Below are 23308 nucleotides of genomic sequence, written 5' to 3'. Positions count from 1 at the left end.
ACAAGCGCCAAGGGTTGGAAGGTTGCAGCTTTGAGGTGTGAATTGGTTTGAACTGGACCTAAAGTACCGGTACGCAAAAAGGACACAGATCTAGCAGTTCTCGAGCAAAAAAGCAGCGTGGAAGGTATATAAAAACGCCCACATCGAAACCCGCGACTTCAGTAGTGCACTTAGCAAGTAATGCTTCAGGAAAAAGAAGGTCAAAAACGGTACAGCAATGGCGAAGTTATCCCTGGGATTAAAGACGAGGCTGGCGAGCTTTCAATGAGAAAAAACGCTGAGGAAGAACATCCCGATTCTGGCTCTCAATTGTCCAAAGCAGCGGCGAATAACGCACAAAACGTTGACAAGAACGGCGATGAAATAAGGTCTTCTTCGGCTCCCTTAGACGATCAAGACCCTCTATTTAAGGGAGAGAATATCAATCAGTCTGACTTTGAGGCTAGCGTGAAGAATTTGACGTTTATGGGTGTTCCAAATTCTTCGGTGTTTGAGGGCCGGACCGCGTCGTCAGACGGGACCCACAATGATCCTCACGCCAACGCTATTAATGGCCATACAACGGATGGAAGTAATGGACCCAAACGACCTAACATTAGTGCTATTAATGATCACAGCCGCAGTCATAGTGTAAGCAATGTTAACAGCAGTAGCAATAATAGTAGAGGGTTCAGTATGTCTTACCAGGACCGGTTCTGGAAGAAAGAGATTGGTCAGGTTTTTAGGAGGTTTTCTAAGATTACAACTACAACGAACAACAAAGGCCATGAGCAGCAACAGACTCAGAATGAAGACGGCGCTAAGGTTGACCAGGTTTTGAACGAGCACGATGCTTACGTACAGAGCATGGCATCAGACTTTATAGATACAATGCTAGCAGGCGCGCCAGCAGCTCTTCTTGCAGGATCCATATTTTTGAAAGATGACAATGGTGTAACGAGGGCGCCATTACTTTTAACGATGCTCTCGATTAGAATTAGCCCAATGCAAAACTCTACCCATCTACACCTTGACATAAAAAGAAGATCATCTATCACATCTTCTGTCCATTCGGATGAACCAATGCAGGGCGGTGGACATCATTCCATTCTCGGTCAAAATTTGCATTCCAGATATAAGCTAGACTTAGAATATGGCCTTGGAGAAAACAGATTGAAATGGTCAATTATTCGTTCTTACAAAGATATCGCATCTCTTCACAATCGTTTAAAATTGATTTCGTTTCAACAGAATACTGTGAACAAGTTGTATATTGATAACAATAGATATAGTGAGTTGCATTTACCCCATTTTCCAAGGTTTGATGATGTGTTCAAGAGGAAAAAAACAGACTCACCCGAAAGGAAGACGAAGAAGAACACAGGTTCGGTATACACCCCTGCAAACGAGAATTTTACTCCTAGATCCTCCACGCAACTCTCTACCCACAGATATCAGTCGAAACACTTACAATCATTGATCGAAGAGCAGGATGACAGAAATAAACCCATGCATTTAAGAATAGAAAGGTACTTGAAGCTACTAAATGTCGTGCTATCGCTAAGACCACAAGCCAATAGACTATTTCAATTTTATGAAATGTCTCCAATTGGTACTCTATTAAGTTACGAAAACGGATATCATGGAAAACAAGGATACATGGTTGTCAGATCCACAGCTAAAGCTCAAGGATGGCGTGTATCCCATTTCAAATTCAACGATTTCAAAGCTATGATCGAAAGACATACCACTAAATGGTTCCTGATAAGGCATTCTTATATTACTTATGTGAGTGATATTTATTCAACAACTCCGTTGGATGTATTTTTGGTGGACCCGGAATTTAAAATATCGTGCTCCGGATACTCTATGAAAGATATAGAGGACTCTTTCGAGAACCCTTCTTATCATGAGAATGTAAAGAACAAAATCTCTACAAAATTGCTGATAACTGTCGAAAACCGAGAACGTAAAATGCAAATGATTGTTAAATCAGAGTATATCATGAAACAATGGGTAAGGTCGATATATGAAATGTCAAAATCCACTGTATGGTCCCAAAAGCATAGATTCGATAGTTTTGCGCCAGTTAGAAAAAATGCCCTTTGTAAATTTCTAGTTGATGGCCGTGACTATTTCTGGTCATTAAGTGAAGCTTTGAGAATGGCGAAAGATGTAATCTTCATTCATGATTGGTGGCTCTCTCCAGAACTATACATGCGTAGACCTGTAAGAGGAAATCAGATTCATCGTATCGATCGTATCTTGAAAGAAAAGGCAGAACAAAATGTCAAGATATTCATAGTCGTCTACAGAAATGTTGGGTCTACTGTTGGTACAGATTCCCTCTGGACAAAGCATTCTTTATTGAGCTTACACAACAATATTCATGTTATTAGGTCCCCTAACCAATGGCTTCAAAATACCTATTTCTGGGCTCACCATGAAAAATTTGTTGTCATCGACAATACGGTGGCCTTCATTGGAGGCATTGATTTGTGCTACGGTCGGTATGACACTCCAGATCACAGTTTGCATGACGAGGAAACAGAGTTGGAAAACCAAATATTTCCAGGAAAGGATTATTCTAATGCCCGGGTTTGTGATTTCTATGATCTTGATAAACCTTTTGAATCTATGTATGACAGATCTATTGTTCCTAGAATGCCATGGCACGATGTACAAATGATGACTGTAGGTGAAGCGGCCAGAGATTTGTCAAGACATTTTGTTCAGAGATGGAACTATCTTTTAAGACAGAAGCGCCCTAGCAGACCTACCCCTTTATTGACACCTGCGTCAGATCTAACAGAGGAAGAATTAAATAACTCTGCATTCTTCCAGGATTTAAAACCACACTCTACCTGTGAAATTCAAGTAGTCAGAAGCGCAGGAAATTGGTCTTTAGGATTGAAGAAAACAGAACACTCCATCCAGAATGCATATTTGAAGCTAATCGAGACATCTGATCACTATGTTTATATTGAGAATCAATTTTTTGTTACAAGCTCAAGCTGGGATGGTGTGGTAATTGAGAATAAAATAGGTGATGCTCTAGTGGATAGAATTGTAAAAGCTAATAGTGAAGGAAAAGCATGGAAAGCTTTTATAGTTATTCCTTTAATGCCGGGCTTCAATGCAGAAGTAGATGAAGCAGAAGGTTCCAGTGTTAGAGTCATTATGCAATGCCAGTATCAATCAATATCCAGAGGAGAGACATCAATATTTGCCAAATTAAAGAAATTGAATATTGATCCTTTACAATATATTCAGTTCTTTTCCCTAAGAAAATGGTCGACTATAGGTGTAGACAAAAAATTAGTCACTGAGCAACTATACGTTCATGCTAAAGTGATGATAGTGGATGATAGAAGTTGTATTATAGGAAGTGCTAACATTAACGAAAGATCTATGTTAGGAAATCGTGATAGTGAGGTTGCAGTTGTGGTAAGAGATACAGAATTGATAAAATCAAAGATGAATGGTGAGGAATATTTAGCCGGAAGATTCCCATGGGAGTTGAGACAAAGACTTATGAGAGAGCATTTGGGATGTGATGTGGACATGGTTGAACTCATTGAAAGAAAGTTTGAAAAGCTAAGACTTACTGCAAAGCAAAATTATGAAACGTTGCATACTGTTTCAGAAGAAACTAATACAAACATCACAGAGGCCAACATGATAGAGAGTTCAATGGTCGAACTCGCATATAGAGAAATATTGAATGAGAAATGTAGCAGATTATGGGAAAAGAAGCATGGTTCCAGCACTGAGAATTATGGTGTAATCAATCCACTTGAGAATTCTAAAGATTCAGATGATTCTAGCGAAGAGTCAATGCAAGGTAATAAGCCTGCTCCATTACCTGAGCACAAAGGTAACAAATACCTTCATATTGACGGAAAAGCTGCCTATCATTCGTTCAACTATAGAGCTGGAGAAGCAAATATGGGCATTAGGGATAAAAAAAATATTAGTTCTGATGCTCGGTTAACAAATAATTCCTTACATGCTCGTGATGTGGATGGTCATGGCCCTGACAATTGGAAGAACACGAATAGCCACCCTGTAATGTACAATGATGTAACAAAACAGCTAAAGGCTTGGGCAGAAGAAGTACTCAACAAGAATTTGGATGAAAACGAAAACGAGAAGCTGTCCACAATCTTGCCTGATAAAACAAACGTGAAAGCATATTTGGATAATCCCAATATATTGAACGTGAATAAATGGAATATGTTGAAGCGAATTTGCTATTTACAATACCTCTCTTTCAAAAAGGAAAAGGATTTGTATGAGGTTCAGAAAAATGGTGAAGTAACTATTGCAAAACAAAAGAGTCTCCCCTCTCAAGTCGCTAATCTTGAAAATGAGCAACTTGATGATCAGATGGTCGAAGGAATGTTACAACAATTGTTACCACCTATTGGTAAACAAAATTCAAGCATATCATCTGTACAGTACATCGACCCATACCAATTTGACGATCCACTACATCCGTCGTTCTCTCAAGACTTGTGGTTCACAATAGCATTACGGAACACGATTATCTTTAGAATGGTTTTCCATTGCCAGCCTGACAACTCCGTCCAGACCTGGAGGGAGTACAAAGAATTCCAAACATTCTACAAGGAATTTGACATGTATCAAGATAAGGCCATACTTTCGGAGAGAAAAGAGAAGGGCCAAGAACCGCCAAAAATCGTGGAAGATCGTAGCGCAATGAACACATTAGATAACGTGCCCGATGATGATATATCTATTGCAACAACTATAGAAAAGGGACGGACTTTAGGTGAGGTATCTGCCGGTGCCCTAGGAGCCAGTGGAGATGAAGGCGAATGTGATCAAATAGACGCCCTTGCAGCGACGCCTGAAGCGGTACCCTCTCAATCTGAACGAGCCGGTAATCCATCATCACATCCACAGACACCACCGGAGAACACTTTCAGAATGAAAATGAACAACCAGCTACTCTACGGTACCAAAGACAGGATGTTTGACCGTCGTACTGCCAGAAAACTATTAGAGCGTATACACGGTCACTTAGTTGTCTTCCCAGTCGACTGGCTCTGCAAAGAAGTAGAGTCCAACAACTGGTTCTACAATGTAGATCGTCTACCACCTATCGATATTTACGACTGATTAAAAAAATGCCAAAACAAAAACAATATAAGATTACACTACTGCACTACTTCACTGCACTCCACTGCGCAAGCAGGAAATTACTTGGCCCTAAACCTGGACCCTCTCGTCCGCATTGTTTTCCATTCTTGATCTCGTGCCCTTCTTCACAATTTATACACACGCTATGGCTTTTTTTTTTTGCCCTTTACTCTCCTGCAATTTTTTTCCCTCTTTCTGTTTGTTTGTGTATGTGTGTTTTGGGCCTTATCTTTTTTAACAAGGTAAAAATTACGGGCCGGTTTCTAAGCAAGAAAAAAAAAAAAACTGAACCTGAAATATCGAGAAATGGTAACTCAGAAACACTAGTAGTAGGACAGCAGATTATTGATCGTTTAGGTTTCAGGTCGACAGGTTCCTTGAGAAGGAAGGCACATTCAAGTCACTTTGTGTACACAAACTCTGGCTCTTACCATCCTAGCTGTTCTATGGTATGGCAATAGTAGTGTGGCGTACTTAGGGTTTAATGCCAATATAGGGCGTGTCGTGTGCGTTAATCCGCTTCAGCGCATTAGTTTGGTCCATGGAAAGATTGATAAAGGTTTGCTATCTCTCGATCAATTTTCAATTTTCTAGTCTTATCTTTTGTGCGGTAGCTTCTTGGGAATAACTAAACATTTATTGATTGCTGCGTCATATCAAAGAACGCGAAGAAGTTGACGAGTGCCCCCCAACATGCATTGTTGTACATCCCTGAAATTGGATCAAATAAAAAGAAGTTGTCGATGGTCAATCACCAAAGGCATGCCTGAAGGATCTTTGCTGAACGCACCATGTGGATGAAATCTATAAGTGTGTAAAAAATATAACGGACGGACACCCTAACTCTTCTCCCCGCACAATATAACAACATATCAGAGCCAAGAGAGCAAGTTCAAGGGATTCTATGGTTCGTTAGGTCAAGGAATATCGAACAAGCGTTGATGAATCAATGACTACAACCACTCAGAAGAAGACGAGTTTCAGCGAGCTTTCTTCCCTGTTGCAAGGTAGCAATCATACCCAGTTAAGGCACTCCAGGCAACCTTCCTTAAAAACTGCCAAGAGTTTATATACCGTTCCTGAGGTCAAAGCTGAGACGAGCGGCTCTGAAAGCAATGAGTCGAAACAAAGGACAAACCGTTTCCAGCTCACAAACTCTTCACATCAACTATTGAGCAATATCAGAAGCAAAAAGCATTCTCAAACGCAATGCGTTATAATATCTGAGCAGAAGCAGGAGCGGAAAGGTTCAGCGCAGTTTCCAGTAAATGGAGGAGTGCCCTTACGAAAAACATTCTCTAACCCTATCAATAGATTTGAATACCAAAAAACGTACACCGTACGACCTAAAAGCTCTAGTACACTTGCAATTCCGACTGTGAATACACTTTCCTCCAAGAGCAGTGAGGAAGTGGAGGAAAGGGAGGAAGCAGAAGAAGAAGAAGACGAAGATGCAGAGAAAGAAGAGGGAGATAATAAAGGAGGATATCTGCCAGAATCATCATCTAAACCTCGGAAGTTGTCACCATCACCAATACCTGGGCTACAGGATGAGTTGCAAACAGGTAAGAAGTCAAATAAAACTTTCAGCGAAAATTATGTGTTGCAAGTCAAATTTGAAGACAGCGAGGACAAACTGGTTGTAGATACACATTACAATAGCGCGACAAGTTCAAATCAATCTCCATTAACTAAAAAGGTAGTTTTAGAACAGAATATGCCGATTAGTCGACGTGATTCTTTAACTTTAGAACAATTTAATTCCGATCTGAAAAGTAACCAACCACTCATCAGCCAAATATCCAGAACGCAGCTGAAAATGGATCAATTGAGAAGTAAGTCTAGTGATATTCGCAACTCAATACATACTGCAGATGATATAATATCACTTTTAAACCAAACTGCGAACTCCAGTCTTTCTTCCAACTCTTTATCCCCACAAAAAGATGTGTGGAAGGTGACCGCGCAAGGTAAATTTTGGTTGAATTCCGACCTTTCGACGAACTTAATGTACCAGCAATTGAATCTCCAGTATCAGAGTATCCAAAGACTAAATGTAAATAAGAGAAGAGTTCTAGTATCAAAATTAACCGAATTATTACGGAAGCTAGAAAAGAAGGGCAGTCATCTGAACCAAAAAAGCAGCTCACTCTCAACCAAGCAAAGAAAAGAAATGTCCCCGGATTCGACAACATCTTTAATTACATTGGAGAATTTTGTATCGTTAAATGCATTGACTCATTTAGATGAGTTTCCAGATATCAAGGACGAGAGACTAAAAGCTATTTTAATTGAAGGTAGAAAAAGTTCGGGAGAAGCCTGGGAGCAATGTGAACAAAGAGAATTTGTATCATACGAACCCAACTACTCCAACTATTCCAAAAACTCAAATCCTGCATCTCTAATATCTAATAGGTATTCTGCAAGATCTTGACAACGTGTACTAATACAGATCTAGTTGTTTGGTTAACGTCATTATTTTATATATAGACATATATGATCATATGTACGCGAGTGGTAACTCGTTAAAATTTTAATGCAGGCATTATCCTAAGAAATATTGTAAAAGCTAAACTTGTCAACCAACTTAATGCCGAACAAACTCACGAAAAAGAGTATGGCCATCAGAAGCGAAGGCAGTAGTATAAAGTTTATATTCTTCAGGAATGGTAACTGACTGTATCCATAGAAAGTCAAAATGAAATAGTAACCTACCGCAGTGCAAAATAACAAGTTACCTAAAAGTAGAGCAATCCATGCATGCAGGTTCAATATTGGCAATAAAAGGAATTGAAGGAAATATAATAAACACCAAATGATCAAGAATGCGTTGCAATGAACATCAAAACAGTACGCCCATTCCACCCTTGCGCTGAGGGCACTCCTAAATTTGAAAAACGGACGGTTTAAAATGACCCAGAAGAAAGTTGCCATAATGGCACCAAATGCAAAGAAGTCGATGAAAATCATGTATATCATCATCTTTAAGAATTGTCCAAAACTATGTCCATAAACAACTGACCATACCATGGAGCTCAGTGTAAGCAACCCAATTTGTAAAATAAAAAAAGAAGGATCGTCCCTAGCCCAAGATTCTTTTGTCTGGCGTTTGTAATAGAAGGACTTGAATGCCATACGTGGTTTAATGACTAAATTGATCATCTCCCATGAAGCTGTCTCAAAATCAAGGTTCTTAGGCGATTTGAACAACCGCTTTATCACAATTGGAATCATACCATTAGAATGGTTAGGCTGAAAATCACGCACCGTGCGAGGAAGTTCAGACATTGGCACTAAGTCACAGAATTTCCCTTACCTTGATAAAAACAAATCTGTTCCATTGTTTGACTTATGTTGCAGTAAAGTGTTGTTATTATTTTTACAGCTTTAATTTTTATATTTTGATTACAAGCTTTGAAGCTCAAGTAACAATATTATATAATGAAAATACCATGCTAAAACCAAAAATAGAGTATCCAAAAAGGCTTATCTGGGCTATTCAACAACTTTCGCATGTAATAAGTGTTTTAAAAATTTAAAAGTGGTTTTATTAGTAGATATTTACAGTGATTTCGCTCGATTTTACTCTTAGTATATACTATCTAAAACAAAGGTTATTTTTTAACTCTATAGTACAATTTTTTATAACTTGCGCTAGCTTAAGTATCTGTCGAATGGTTCTCCCAATACATTTTCAACAACCTTCACTAAGCCGCTTCTAACTTCGTACTCAACTGTTTCGTCTTCATCTTCCAACAATTCAGCTATGATTGGAACTAAACGTGGTAATAATACTAACCAGCCGTCTCCAACCTTTGAGTATATTAGCTTCATTGACCTTACAGCCCAGAACTTTTCTCTGGTCTGGCATGTAGACTTCATGTGGGAGATCATTAGATCGCTCATTATCTTGTTATGTTCCTCGACACCAGCGTTGTTAGTTGCCAAAGAACCGATGGCCTTGACAATATACTTACCGATAACATCTTCAATGTTACTTAGTTGGTTGATTAACGCTTCGCTGACCAATTCAAATCTCGAGGTAGACTTCCAGTATTCTTCTCTATCATATTTAAATGAAGAAGTTAAACAAATCAATACCAAACGGCGTAAATTAGTGTTCTTAACTTCTCCAGAAATAAATTGGTTCAAAAGCTTCGTTGTTGGCTCCAACAAGTAGGTAAAGTAGGATGTGATGATTGATCTCAAATTCTCTTGTGTCTTATTATAGAACTTGTAGAATGCAATGAGTCTTTCCTCCTTTGGCATGTCAGTGTTGGTAACACCTTCCCCATTGAAAGCCCAATTGACCACTAATGCGAAAAGGGGTCTGAATACCTTATCATTCAATTTTAGAACATACATATTTGCAATGTGATGGGCAGAAGCTTCAATACGATTAATGGTATTTTCATCAAAGTCACAGATGCTTCTGTATTCAAATAAGTTCAAAAGTAGTCTGAAGAAAACAGGTGATTGTTGAGTAGCATGTTTCTTATCAATTGCTTCCACCGTAGACTCTAAAGTAGATAAAAATAATGAAACAGCAACAGAATCACCATTCTTTGAAACATCGGATAACCAAACTTTTTGTAGTGTCTTTAGAACATCGTTCAATGGAATGTGTTCAACAATCAAAGAGATCACAGAAAGTCTGACAGAATCCGCCACTTCATCAGAATTGAAAAGAATGACAAATACATCTTGCAAATTGGACAATAGGAAACTTGGGATCTTCTTGATCATTGCAGTGAATAGCAAGATAATAGCAAGTTGCAATTGCTCCTTTAATTCGTTTTGAGTGTTCTGAATTTTCCTGAAAATATCAATAGTGACTGGCACAACCTTTGAATAGAATGCAATAGTCTTAACACCTAACACTTGAATCACAGTAGCTAAAACAGTCAAAGAAGAAATTTCAATTTCAGTGGTACCAGACTTTAGAAGCTTGCAGGCATTGTCCATCGTTTTCATCAAGACTGAACTATCCAATTTATCACCAAATCTTGAAACAATAGAACCAATAGTGTTTAGAGTCACTTGCAACATTGAAGTAGATTCTTGTTCATTCTCCACGATGTTGACCAAAGTCTGTAAAACATCATTAGCAACTTCGAACGAGTCAATTGGTTCTTCATTGAATTTGTTAGCCGTAACTAAAGTCAAATGATGTCTCACCGATTCGTCCGTCTTGCCTTGGAGTAATGGAAGAGTAGATGCAACGAAATCACCAATTGGAAGTAATTCCAAGATGTGACTTAGCAAGTTGAACAAAACTTCCTTCAAATCCTTATGATCTATTTCATTTTCACTTTCAGAGTTTTCTTCATCTTCCGTTTTCCCAGATGATAATCTTTTCTGAACAGCGTAGTCATCTGTGCTATTGATCATCAATAGCGTTCTACCTAGTAGAGTACTGAAAGTATCTCTGAGTTGATCTTTAACAGTATCATCTAATGTAGAATCAATTAATACACCTAATAATCTTAGCTTCAAGTTACTAGATGTGTTATAGTAATCAGATTTGCTTTCTCCAATGACCTTGTCAATGAAATCTAGAGCATTCTTCTTCAAATTGAACAACTCGGACTTGCTCATGTTAGTAATACCATTTGAGAATAGGGTTCTAGTCTGAGACGATTTACTGTGCAAGGATTCGTAGTCCAATAGCTCTATTAATGAAAACAATTCGTTATAACCATGTAATAGATCAATGACATCGAACTTACCTGAGAAGGTTTTGAAGAATTCAATGTAGCTCTTAGATTCAGCAATTTTGAATTTTTCCAAACAGCTAGAATATTGGTGAGCTATTAAGAATGAAAATGGTGCAATTGCTGTAGATGGGCCCAACTCTTGAACTAATGTAGAGTAAAGTCTTACTCTTCTATGTTTTGGAACATGTGGGAATGCAGTTGCAAAACTCATTAACAAAAATTCGATCTCATCTGATTTATTTTCTCCCTTTGCAGATTTTAATAAAGCAGGAACAACAGTGCTAATAGTGCGCTCCACAACTAGAGTAGAGAATTCATCATCTTGACGGATGGTATGTGCACCCATGAAAGTGAATATTGGCATAACAGAATGCAAGATGGTTTCTGGAGAAATTGAAGCCAATGCACCGATAACTAGAAGTAGTTTATTTTGCATTTGAGGTGAAGACGATGCTCTAATTGCAGCAACGAGTATATCTGCTCTAATAGAAGACAACTTCATAGAACCATCACTGACTTTTAAAGAAGAAATTGAATTCAATAAACAGGAAGATAGAGTTTCCTGAGCATAAAGAACAGGAAGTCCACCATCATGATCAAGTGTTTCCAAATCAGATAGTAAGGTGAAGAGCGAGTTCAATAAGCTTTCATTTCCCTCAACCTTCAACTTGTCCAAGGTTTCAAGGACGATGGTAATTTTTTTCAAGTGCAACTCTGCAATTTGAGAAACATCTTCTTTTTGCAAAGCATTTTTATTAACGGTTGACGATCTTCTTCTTCTTCTTTTAGTCAAATCCGTTTGATCGTCGTTGTTGATGGTATTACTCTTTAGTATAGATACAAAGATATCAGTAGAGATTGGCAAACTTTGTAAGATCTCGATGCTATCGTATGATAATTCTTTCTCGGTAGAAGAGTCTATGATGCTTTGCACAATCTTTAGTTGATTTGGGTACTTTAAGGTTGGGTAAACTGCCAATAACTTCTTTGCCATAATACCTGATAGTTGTTCATGTTCAGACTCGAGACAATTGATAATAAAGTCAATAACAAATGCATTCTTTTCCTTGGGTGCAACAATAGAGCACACAGCTTCCTCGAACATCTTGAAGTTGGTTTTATTCTTCATGCATTTATTCTCCCATACACCCCTTTCACTAATATAGTTTGCCATAAAAGTTTCAAACACTTTAGAGTAAGAAGAGTTATATTGAGGAACAGACGTGACAACATTCAATAAAACCATTTTTGAGTATGCAAGTGGCACATATAACGCCTGGTTACACCAGAACAACATATACACCATGTCATTCTTAGAAGGAATGATAAGAGATGATATATCAGTGTTTTCTATGATGTACTCATTCAAAAAGTTTGATAGCCAAGGTTTACTATCCTTTGGACTTAACATGGGCACCTTTTGGTCGTCTCCATAAAGCTTATTGGATAAGAAATATTTACCTGTGAATGGTCTTTTGGAAATTTGTTGTAAGACTTTTTTAGCATTGGAGCGAACTGATTTAGAAACATCCGATAGAGCTGTGATAAGAATTGGAACAAATGAGAAGATATCTGTTTGCTCATCAATTCCGTTGATAAACTTGCTCAACTGGGTTAAAGCGATGAGTCTTAAAGCAACAGGAGAACCTGGGGAGACAACGATCCTTAGAACGAAAGTGATTCTGCTTTCCAATGTAGTGAAGAAAGAGGACAAGAAAAGACCTGGCTGGTATCCCTTACCGACTGCTTCAATAAATAAAGATAAAAGCTTGACGAATTTTTCATCAGCAGCAACAATCATGGATTCTGCCTTTGTGGAGATGAATTCAGAATTCTTGGTCATGAACTCCTTAAATGGCACTGTTGACCCGTTGGCACCGTTGTTTGCAGCAGTCTTTGAGTTGTCCAACGCCTTCATGATATCTTCACCAGATTGTTCAGATGCATCTTTAGACGAGAATAAAGAGGTCGTTAGCTTAATTTCAAAGGCTTCGCCGCTCAAGTTTAGAGCTTGCAAGCATTTCAGCACTAGAGATTCGTTAATAGAAATGAAGTATTCGAACACTTCGACTAATTGTGATTTGTCTTCCAAAACTTCCGACAAATGAATCAAATCGGTGATGATGGATCTAACCTCATACTTTTGGAGCTTGATTAACCTTAGTAGCTTAACAATTTTGTTTAACTTGTCATGATCGTATCTGATCACCGATCTAATGTATGCTGTGAAGAATTTGTCAGCGGAAGAGGACTCTTTGTTGGCTGTGTTCAAATAATCCAATAGATACTCAAGAGTGAAAGAGTTGTCGAAGAGCTTGTAAATTTTGATCGGTAGTTGATCTATGTTGCCTTGACCCTTCAAAGTCTGGAAGAGCTTAAATATGGTCAACAAAGCCGATTTCTTGACGTTTGCCTCTTTCAAATTAGCTAGGATAGTTTCTGTGGCTGCAATGATGATGTTTTTGTTCAATGGAAGAGCTGTGGCGAAAACAGCTAACATTGTGTGAGCAGCCATTTGGCAATCGCTGGAATCGGAAGCCAAAAGCTTTGCGGAAATTTCCAAGATAATAGGCACCAACTTGTTTAGCTTGTCCTCATCGGTCGCATTGAAAGCAATGACGTTGATGAAGCAGCATGTGGTGAAGAGCAACTGGTTTGTGTAGGTGACCTTCTGCTTGATGACTTTGCTCAAGTAGTTCGAATATAGCTTCAAAAAGTCCATGTCGTTGAACAACTTAATCAACGTCAAGTCGGTTGGGTTCTTGTCGTTTCTGACAAAGTTCGAGAACGGGTTGAAGAGAGCCGGTAGCTTCACAATGTTCAAAATCCTCTTGAACACCGGCGTTTGGTAATGGTTCAACGTGGACAAAAGAAGCATCTCTGCGTTGTGTATGTGAATCTGAAACCTACGGATCAACCATTCCGTGGCATGCAATGCCGGAGTGAGATGCCATCTCGAAGACACAAGCATCAAGTATGCGTTCACCGCATTATCCAAGTCCTTGATCTGGTCTTTCGTCTGCACATTCCTATCGATCGATACAGAAGTCTCACTGAACAACGAGTTCCCAAATACCTTGAACCTCGAATCAAGCTCAACTAACGAATGGAAGGATTCCAATGCCGTCTCGTATATCTGCTCATAGTCCTGTGTAGCTGCCGTCTTTGGGTTGTAAACCAAGGACGCAGAATGCAACTTCTGTCTTCTCTTTCTGTCAAGAGCAACAGTGGCATTGTTCTGGGCCACTTGAGCTAATTGATCACGCAAGGACGACATCGTTTGACACTTTGTGATATCACCGATACTGATGTTTACTATGAACAACGGCTACAGATCTAAACCTTGCTTGTTCAACAACCGGTGCGACACTTTTACATGCTCATCGCTAAATCCTCATCTCATGCTAGCTCATCTCATGGTTAAAATTTTCGATAGGCCATACAAGACGGAAAAAGAAACATTCACAAACTATACAAAGAAGAAGAAGAAAAAAAAACAAATAGTCACGTGGATATTAATTGGTGGGTATGATGACTAGTGTTGTGTAATCATGATGGGATAGAGAGCTCATCTATCATCTATAGAGAGAGAGAGGAGGGGAGGCTCTATCTAAGAATATGGACTGGGTATGTAGACGGGGATGGCTGTGTAGAAGCGTCTAGTTACCCGTACACCAAACCACTGATACACTGATACATAGTTAAATAAAGTTCTGTGATATTCTTGCTTTTCCAGAGTCCGATGCCCAACTGACACCCGAAATCTAGGACAGATGGGGGGTGGGGCCATGGGGTCACGTTGGCTAACACGGGGGGCATTTCGCCTCTAGGCACGCGCTACTGATATAGTGTCGTGGTTTGGGATTATCAAGGGTTTGCCTGGGGGTCGGCATATATATTATATATGTCATATTTACATATGGCTCATATATGGAAGTTGAAGTTTATTTATATATATATATATATATGTGCGTGTATTTATAGCGCATTAAGATTTTGAAGATCTTCGCTTCACACCCGTTTAGAGAAGGAGTAGAAGAGGGAGAGAGAGAGAGAGAAAGGAGTCTTGAAGCACTGTAACAGCCGATAGCTCGAATCTTTAGGTCGTAATGAAACTCAGTACATTGTTTATATCGCTAGTGCTAGCGCTAGGGTCAGTTGATGCGCATAAAAAGCACAATAATGGTCATCACAAGGGCCATCGCAAAGGTGGTCATCACCACAAGGCGAACCTAACTCGCGAATTTGCAGCCGAAGTTGCACGGACGATTGTGAACCACGGGGACGTGTTGCATGTGTCGACCCTGCGGGAAGATGGGTATCCTGTGACGATGCCAGAGTACTATGTCTCGTCAGATTACTGCAAAGGTGTGGAATCGACGGGGAACCCAATTTTGGTTTTGATGAACGTTTCGTCGACTCTACAACATTTCAAGGATAACGGGAAGCTGACGATGACTGTTGAGGGCAGAAAACACCATGCTCCTGTGATGGAATCGCCTCGTGCCAATCTCTTTGGTACTTTGAAGGAAGTGGAAACGAGCGATGCGTTGAAGGCCTGTTTTGCAAAGAGACACCCGGATTCTGCCTCTTGGCTACCAGGCACGGACGGGTTGGTCCACGACGCTGCGTTCTATGAGTTCGACGTTGAGAAGTTGTACTACGTTGGTGGGTTTGGTAACGTGGCATACATTGGCGACATTGACGGGGAATTGTACCATTCGTCGCAGCCATTGAAGCACGGTAAACACCATCATAAGGGCGGGAAGGCTAAGGACGAGTCCGAAAAAGAAGTGGTGGAAAAGCCCAAGGAATCGCTAGCTGAGAAATTGAAGGCATGGGTTTTCGCCAGTGCCGGCGAAACTGATCGTTACGTTGAGCAACACCCATTCTCTAACGAAGTGAAAAATGACGACGAGACTAAGTCCGAAAAGTCTGTTGTTGGCAAGAAGCACAAGAAAAACAAGAACAAAGGCTGCCACGGCAAGAAGAAATCCGAGGCAGCGGGGGCAGCAGACGAGGCCAGTTCTGGGTCTGGGTCTGGACCCAGCTCGTCCTGGGAGAGCGCCAAGGCTTTGCTCTTGGATGTAGTCAATAAGTATTAGGCCAACGCCTTAAGCTTATGCCAAACAAGGTGATTTTTAAACTTGTACGAAATACATATATAAAAACAGAGACAGAGTGTGTGTGTGTATATACTTTTACGTATATGACAAGAGATGAACGATGCACTTTAGAGAATGGCCAAGGCGATGGCAATCAGACACTTTCGGGGACGGGGAGCAGATTCCGGTCAGCTTTCCAGAAGCTCGTCCAGCAGCGCATCGGAAGATGAGCCCGAGAATCACGCAGCTGAGGAGCCACACAAGGAACCGCCTGCCAGCAGCGACAGCAGCGACAGCGATGAGGATAGCAGCAGCAGCAGCAGCGATGAGGACAGTGATGACGGTCCGGCCTTGGTTAAACCGGTGTTCTTGAAAAGAAAGCGTCCCGGACCGAACCAAGGCACTCAAGATCTAGACGATGACGACAATTCCAATGCCAATTCCAATGCCAATGACAACCAAGAACCAAACCCGACCCTCGTCAGGGCCGCCCATTTCGCTACGGCTACACACCAAGAAAAACTCCTCGCCTCAAACACCTTCGACACCTCCATCGCTGCCCAGGTCATGGCCCTCGACGACACCGATGACCTCGATCCCGAACAAGAACTGCATGACTGGCAACAACGACACCACAGCCGTATAGCCAGAGAAAGGGAAAAGAAACTCCAAGCACAGCTCGAAATCGAGGAACAAGAAATGAGAAGATCCACCAATCTGTCACCAGATGCAGAAAGTACTACTACCTCTACTACTACTACTACTACTGCACCAGTACCGACCTCCAGCCATGCAACCACCAAACCCCTACGCAAACCCTCCTCCAACCCAGCCCGTCTCTCCAAGAGCAACATGCAACTCCCAAACATCCATACCAGCCCCTCTTCCCACCATGACACAGAGTACTCGTATATCGAATAACCAACCAATCCCAACCAATATCCCACTCAAACTCCCACTCCCACTCCCACTCCCACCATGCACCTCACGTGATTCCAAATATTGCCCATTTCCCTTTCGCTTTCCCCTTCAGGGCCCACCCACACTCCGCGTTACGTCCGGTTTCGAATTCCACTTTGGCCCGATTTCCTCCGTTAAAGGCAGAAGAAACTGAAAAATGGGAAAGGAAAAAAAAAAAAAAAAAAAAAAAAAAAATAAACCAAGAAAGCAGCATGGCATGGCATCATCCTATACACAGGGTAGAATGGTAGAAAGAATTCAAGACAGGTGTTTCGGTTGGAAACACACTATTGTTGGCCTTAGTTTATCCGTAAATAATCGGTGTTTGAGGAGTGAGGCAAGAAGAAATTCAGAGTCTGGTTCTGGAAGGTGAGTCTTTGATTTCGAGAAGTTCTTTAATTGTAGGTACGACAATTAGGGTTCTGCGAGTACATAAAAAGAGAAAGGGCTTTTTAGTTTGGTGTGCTTCAGTGTGCTTCAGTTTAGTTTGATTGACAGATTGGTTGCTTGAGCTCAGGGTATAGGACACATACACACAGGGTGAAGATGGTTTTGTTACCTTTAAAGAAAGATTTGGTTCCGTTTTTGGAGCCATACTTGCCAGACGAAGAGCGTGATGCTGACAAAGAGAAGCCGTATGTGATTCTAACGTATGCGCAGTCGTTGGACTCGCGTATTGCTAAGATCAAGGGTACAAGAACGTTTATCTCGCACGAGGAAACCAAGACTATGACGCACTACTTGCGTTACAAGTTCGATGCGATCATGTTGGGTTGCGGTACGGTGTTGGTTGACGACCCCGGGTTGAACTGTAAGTGGTGGCCTGAGGACGAAAAGCCGGAGCACTTGGCTGGGATTTCGCCCAGACCGATCATTTTGGACCCCAATTGCAAGTGGAAGTTTGCGGACTCGAAGATGAAGAAATTGTACGAGGCTGGCGACGGGAAGGCTCCGATCATCGTGGTGAAGGAGCTTCCGAGCGAACCTGAAGAAGGTGTGGATTACTTGGTTATGCGCACCAACTTCACGGGTAAGATGGACTGGTCTGATATGCTCGTGCAGCTCAAGTCCAAGTTCAATGTGAAGTCTGTCATGGTCGAAGGTGGTGGGATTGTTATCAACGACTTGCTACAAAGACCAAACCTTGTTGACGCTTTGATCATCACCTTGGGTGCTACCTTCTTGGGTAGTGAGGGTGTCGAAGTGTCGCCATTGGTCGAGATCAAGTTGAAGGACGTCTCGTGGTGGACCGGCGATTTGGATACCGTCTTGTGCTCCCGTTTGGTTACCCACTAGCTTGTGTTGTGGGTTTTGTTACCTTTGGTAAGACCTGTTCTGATCTAATTAATTTTACTAAATAATAGTAGTATATGTATATCTATGTGTGTGTGTTTACATACACTCTCTGACCTACTACTGTCTTTTTTAATAGCATGTCTCTAATAATCTCAGTCCAGTTCGAACAAGTTATACCAAACAGTATCCTTCCTTTCCTTTCTCTTCTAAAAAGTACAAACAGTTTAAGCGACACATGGCACGGTTGGGTGCCACATTCATTTCAGACCTCTCTTATTTTGATTTAATTTATTATTATTATTTTTTTTTTTTGGTAATATACACAACAAATACGCATTATATTCTCAAGTAGATGGATGAACCATAGAGTAGTAATATCCTTTGTTGGCTCGGGTTTCGTTTTGCAGTTATCTGTTTGCTAAAATTAAACTCACAAACAGATTCTGTAACTGGCATAACGCCCCGAAGTTTCAGACTTTCTGATAATTTTTATAACTTCACCTCTCTTTAAACCAAGGTATAGTGCTACTGGGTCCATTCTTTGGATTCTAGGTAATTGAGATTCCTTCAATCTGTATCTTTTTAACAACTCCTTCTTCTCGGCGTCACTTAATCTTATATGCTTTGGAACTAGTTCGTGATGTGTAATGTTAACAACCAAAGAGGCCTCGGGGAAAGTCTCTATAACAGCTGGCGCAGCAGTTGGTAGGATCTTGTTGGCACTTGGTGTGATACCACTTTGGTAAATGAAAATACCCGTTTGGAAGTTCTTCTCCGTAATATGAACCACAAAATTCTTCATTGTCTTCACACCAACAGATGCCTCATCACAAAATTCAACCCACAAAGACCCCATTTCTGGGAATTTCTCTATCGATTCCTCGGTTGGGTTAGATTGGAAAGACATCATTTTACGTTGAGGCTTACCCATTGAATCACAGTACTTTACCTTGAAGTCTTCCAAACTTAAGTCAATTTCTTCTTGCGTAATAAAATATCCACGGTCTCTGACCATCTCCTTTACCGTTCTAAAGGCTCTCCATAGTCTGGAAATACCTCTTTCTTGTTCTTGATCCATCGTTTTCTTTGTATTATATCTCTGCCGATTCCCTATCCAATTGAAAAGCGCTAACAAGTTTTAACTAAACCCACCGATTGTAGTCTTCTAAGTTCCTCGCAAGAATTATAAATCTGCGCTTTTCAGATTAATCTGGCCACAATATATCACCCTATTTCCACTTTTACAACTTCTCTTTCTATTCAATTCTCACAATTCACACTTCTCATCATCGCTTCCAAATTTTTGGTAAATTTTAAATTTTCTGCGAAAAAAAGAAAAAAAGAAAACCTGAGAACTGCTAGCCAGGAAGTCTGTATAAAATCAAATCGTTGGTAGTGATTGAGTGCACGTGATATATGATAATATGGTTCATAGGCATGCGTTGAGATACATACATATATATATATACACAAATATACATATTATTACATCATACAGTAGTAATATATTCTTTGTCATAATACATGTAATTATAATTCAGGTAGTAGAGGGGGGTGGGTATGTTTCAGTGAGCTAGGAGCTTACTGGGTTCTTGCGCCTGTATTCAAGCACAATATCAGTGTTTGATTTCCAGTACAGAGTACGGATAGCACTCAAGGTTATATCGTTTTCGAGAACGGTGCCCTTGCATAAAATTTCAAGCCAATCACTAGGGTCTTCCTTATTCTTCATTTCTGGTGTTCTTGTTTCGAACCTGTCGACTATATACTGCTTAACTTTCTTTGCTTTTATCATTTCAGCGGCGGTTAATCGAACATTAGCGTCATTGATCTTTGGAAGCATCAGTGGAGATTCATGGGGTTTGATTTTTCTGTAAAAGCCAGATTTTTTTGATTGAGAGCCATGCTCCTTATCTTCAGAAGACTCAAATTCTGTGTCAACCCAGGGTTGGATGATGAATGTTATCTTAGGGTAGTTCTTAACGACTTTGTCCTCCTTGAACAAGATCTTGCCGAGCCATATTGGGAGGTGCTTTTCGAGAGACTCGTAGGTTGAGAAGTTGTCAACCAAGTCGCTGGATGTATATGTTGGTGGTGGAAGGTATGTGGAGAAGGAAATGGTCTCTCCTGTAGATCCTTCCCTCCAGTGGTTAACCGTGAGTATGCAACCACTTTTGATTTTCACTACTGGTCTTGTTGAGTCTCGAATAAAGAGAGTGTCTGCTATACGTTTCCCAAACTTCATAAATGATGACGAAGAGTTTGGTGGCTGTCTCAAATACGACTGATATACTTCATCAATGTATTCATTTAAAAACAAACCTGATTTTTTCGTTTCCGCGGAATTACCACTTGAGAAATTCCTTGAAGTGAACTTAAATTTCACCTCGCCATTTCCAATAGATGATGAGCTAGGAATATCCTCCGTGCTTCCAGTGTCGAATTTCATTCTTGAAACCTTGTTATGGAATCCGAAAGTACTAGAGGGTGTTGCCGATCTCTCCATACTGTGATCGGTGGTCGTCCTTGAAAGCGGTATATGTATAGGTTTAATAGAGTTATTAGGCGCGGTAGCAGGGCCTGGTAACATCATGGGCATGGCACCACTTTCGTTTTCTTCGATTATTCCTTGGTGGGTATCCATCATGCCATTTGGGGTATTAGGGGCAGAATTCTGAGGTGTCGTATTATTGGACTGAGTGAACTTTGTAAATATAGACAACCGCCTCTTCTCTTTATTCTTATCCTTATGTTCAGATCCAGTATGTTCCAGAACCATGGAACTATGTCTACGCAGGATATTTGGCGTTGATGGAGGCGTCTGTTTTTTTATAGCAGTTTTCTCCTCCCTGAATTTCCTATCCTTTGCTAGTTCGTACTCTATGAAGCCATGTAATAAGGAATTTATCGCAATTCGACCTAAATTATATCTCTCATCAAAATTAATGTCATCTGCCTTATCGGCATTGACAATCTCATAATCAGTTAACGCGCTTCCATATACTTCGGTGTTCAAAAATCGTTCATTAATCTTAACGAAAAGGATGCCTCGTTTTATAGTAACAGTACACCAATGAGGTAGAACCTCTTTGGGATTTCTCTTACGCACAACTTCATCAAATGTTCCCTCATCTTTGCTAATATTTTCAACAAGCTCGCAAGACACGATGTCCCATTTCTGTAGAGAACCCAGAGTATTTTCTGTGATAACATGTCTACGATTTGTTAAAAGTGAACAACGCAACAAAGCATGTCCACCCTGTATTACTTTGAGCTCCTTTGTCTTCAAGTTCAATTTATTGAGATTTGAGTTGCCAGAGTTAGAAAACCACACTTCATCATCAATAATAGACATTGCCAGAATGCCCCCGGATCTATAGCTTTTTTCTTCTTGATTATTTTCGTAAATAAAGGAAACTTTGTCATGACATAGTAATAAGATATTACCAGCTGAGTCGCCGAGATATAAATTGCCGGAAGAGTTACCTTCGACTGACCATATCGCATGTTCAAGTTTTCTTGTTTTGAGACATTTTCCTGTTTCAATATCCCAAAGTTTCACACTTCCATCAGCACCAGTGCTCATAACTGTTTTGTTATCGTCTAAGATTTTCAAAGTCTTAAGGTTTACACAAGCGGCATCATCGAGACTTCTGATCAACCTGTTGTTTTCCACATCGTACCATCTTAGTCTACCGTCATTATCGCCGAAAATCACAGTACTCTCTGTGGCTGCCACACAATAAATAGAACCTGCATCCTGCTTGGTAGCATTATCAAACTCACCAATTAGCTTAGCTTCCTCATCATCCTCGTTTTCAACCTCAAAGAGGTCGAGTTCCCATATCTTTAACTTCTTATCAAGGCCCACAGTAGCAAACTTACACTTCATATCATGAAATCCAATTAGCGCAATGCCTTTCACGTAATCATCATGGTAGCCCACAATTCTGTGATTCCACGCAGTTGTTTGCCAGTTGTAGCAAATAGTGAAATCGTGTGAAACAGTGAGGAATTTGGTGGCAGAGAGGCAGGCAATTCCACTTATCCAATCGCTATGGACCGCAAGTTTCGTGTGGCTTTCCTCAATGATAACATTACCATCTCTCCCTGCAGTTATTACTGTAGAATCAAGCCTAGTTATTGAGGTGATAGGTAATAAATGAGTGGTATCTGTATTGTTAGATGGCGGTAAAAACCCATATGATAGTGTGTACTTGCTCATTTCTCCAAAAATTCGGTTCAGAATAGTCGTTTAATGTCTTTCAATTAAAGTAATAGTTAGTTAATATTTCGTTGTGGTACAGTACTTGACACAACCATATGTCGCTATTAACAATTACCTTTCGCCCTTCGACACACTCTTTCAAACCTCCTTTAATAATGATCGTCGCTTTTGTTTTTTCTCCGCACTACACTTTACTTTTAAAGGAATGGTCGATTACATATATCTCTTTATATATTTTGTTTAAATCCTTCCCTTCTAGAAACCGTAAAATAGAAAGACGAGATGCATAAATGGGGTACACTAGTTGAATCGAAGAGAAGCTGAGAGTATAGGCTTTGGCATTGGAATTAGTGCTCTTGAGAATACTGTTCAGCGGGTTCAGCCGTTGCAGTAACAGATAATGGATGAAGAGAAGAGGCTGAAGTCACAATTACGTGGGAAACTTTGGTTTTACGTGGAGTCGATCATCAAGAGGGAATTGCCAGATGACGTGAAATACACTTCTAAATTTGTAAATACGCTAATGGAGTTGGTGTACCAGCAGATTTGTGAAGTTGGTGGGGACTTAGAGGCATTTGCAGCTCATGCTGGCAGAAACGTTGTTACCTCTGAAGACATGTTGCTGCGAACACGGAAAAATAAAGATTTACAGGACTTTCTGAAACTTCGGCTGTTAGAATTGCGAGAATCGAATCCAGCCCGAGAAAGTAAACGCTAGGCGATTTATTTGGCTTGTTCTTGAGCATAACTTCTGTTTTAGTTAATTTTTGTTTTGCTTTGTATTGTATTCTTAATGTAATATATACAGGACTACAAATACCATCATGATAGTAACTACCTAATGTATCTGTTGTTGT

General features: G+C 40.2%; 10 protein-coding genes across 10 annotated transcripts; 6 read left to right on the top strand and 4 right to left on the bottom strand.

Moving 5' to 3' along the window:
- Window positions 1-180: 180 nt before the first annotated feature.
- On the top strand, window positions 181-5124 carry SPO14 (phospholipase D; the record flags this gene model as incomplete). Its single annotated transcript, XM_022819521.1, has 1 exon — window positions 181-5124. One exon carries the CDS (start codon window positions 181-183, stop codon window positions 5122-5124), a length of 4944 nt encoding a protein of 1647 aa, XP_022676078.1.
- A 970-nt stretch (window positions 5125-6094) lies between these two features.
- KLMA_40230 (uncharacterized protein) lies at window positions 6095-7579 on the top strand (the record flags this gene model as incomplete). The annotated part of the gene is made up of 1 exon (XM_022819520.1): window positions 6095-7579. One exon carries the CDS (start codon window positions 6095-6097, stop codon window positions 7577-7579), a length of 1485 nt encoding a protein of 494 aa, XP_022676077.1.
- A 116-nt stretch (window positions 7580-7695) lies between these two features.
- On the bottom strand, window positions 7696-8433 carry GMH1 (Gmh1p; the record flags this gene model as incomplete). Its single annotated transcript, XM_022819519.1, has 1 exon — window positions 7696-8433. One exon carries the CDS (start codon window positions 8431-8433, stop codon window positions 7696-7698), a length of 738 nt encoding a protein of 245 aa, XP_022676076.1.
- A 366-nt stretch (window positions 8434-8799) lies between these two features.
- Window positions 8800-14139, bottom strand: UTP10 (snoRNA-binding rRNA-processing protein UTP10; the record flags this gene model as incomplete). Its single annotated transcript, XM_022819517.1, has 1 exon — window positions 8800-14139. The coding sequence occupies one exon, from the start codon at window positions 14137-14139 to the stop codon at window positions 8800-8802; it is 5340 nt and encodes a 1779-aa protein (XP_022676075.1).
- Window positions 14140-14971: 832 nt separating this feature from the next.
- KLMA_40227 (POU domain-containing protein) lies at window positions 14972-15967 on the top strand (the record flags this gene model as incomplete). Its single annotated transcript, XM_022819516.1, has 1 exon — window positions 14972-15967. One exon carries the CDS (start codon window positions 14972-14974, stop codon window positions 15965-15967), a length of 996 nt encoding a protein of 331 aa, XP_022676074.1.
- A 135-nt stretch (window positions 15968-16102) lies between these two features.
- Window positions 16103-16888, top strand: SPP381 (U4/U6-U5 snRNP complex subunit SPP381; the record flags this gene model as incomplete). Its single annotated transcript, XM_022819515.1, has 1 exon — window positions 16103-16888. The coding sequence occupies one exon, from the start codon at window positions 16103-16105 to the stop codon at window positions 16886-16888; it is 786 nt and encodes a 261-aa protein (XP_022676073.1).
- Window positions 16889-17473: 585 nt separating this feature from the next.
- Window positions 17474-18223, top strand: RIB7 (2,5-diamino-6-(ribosylamino)-4(3H)-pyrimidinone 5'-phosphate reductase; the record flags this gene model as incomplete). The annotated part of the gene is made up of 1 exon (XM_022819514.1): window positions 17474-18223. The coding sequence occupies one exon, from the start codon at window positions 17474-17476 to the stop codon at window positions 18221-18223; it is 750 nt and encodes a 249-aa protein (XP_022676072.1).
- Window positions 18224-18653: 430 nt separating this feature from the next.
- RPB5 (DNA-directed RNA polymerase core subunit RPB5) lies at window positions 18654-19301 on the bottom strand (the record flags this gene model as incomplete). Its single annotated transcript, XM_022819513.1, has 1 exon — window positions 18654-19301. The coding sequence occupies one exon, from the start codon at window positions 19299-19301 to the stop codon at window positions 18654-18656; it is 648 nt and encodes a 215-aa protein (XP_022676071.1).
- A 495-nt stretch (window positions 19302-19796) lies between these two features.
- DUF1 (Duf1p) lies at window positions 19797-22448 on the bottom strand (the record flags this gene model as incomplete). The annotated part of the gene is made up of 1 exon (XM_022819512.1): window positions 19797-22448. The coding sequence occupies one exon, from the start codon at window positions 22446-22448 to the stop codon at window positions 19797-19799; it is 2652 nt and encodes an 883-aa protein (XP_022676070.1).
- A 403-nt stretch (window positions 22449-22851) lies between these two features.
- MHF1 (Mhf1p) lies at window positions 22852-23169 on the top strand (the record flags this gene model as incomplete). Its single annotated transcript, XM_022819511.1, has 1 exon — window positions 22852-23169. The coding sequence occupies one exon, from the start codon at window positions 22852-22854 to the stop codon at window positions 23167-23169; it is 318 nt and encodes a 105-aa protein (XP_022676069.1).
- Window positions 23170-23308: the final 139 nt, after the last annotated feature.

Source organism: Kluyveromyces marxianus, chromosome 4 (genome assembly GCF_001417885.1).
Source record: "Kluyveromyces marxianus DMKU3-1042 DNA, complete genome, chromosome 4".
In the NCBI taxonomy this organism is placed as follows: Eukaryota; Fungi; Ascomycota; class Saccharomycetes; order Saccharomycetales; family Saccharomycetaceae; genus Kluyveromyces; species Kluyveromyces marxianus.
This window is presented reverse-complemented; position numbering and strand designations above follow the sequence as displayed.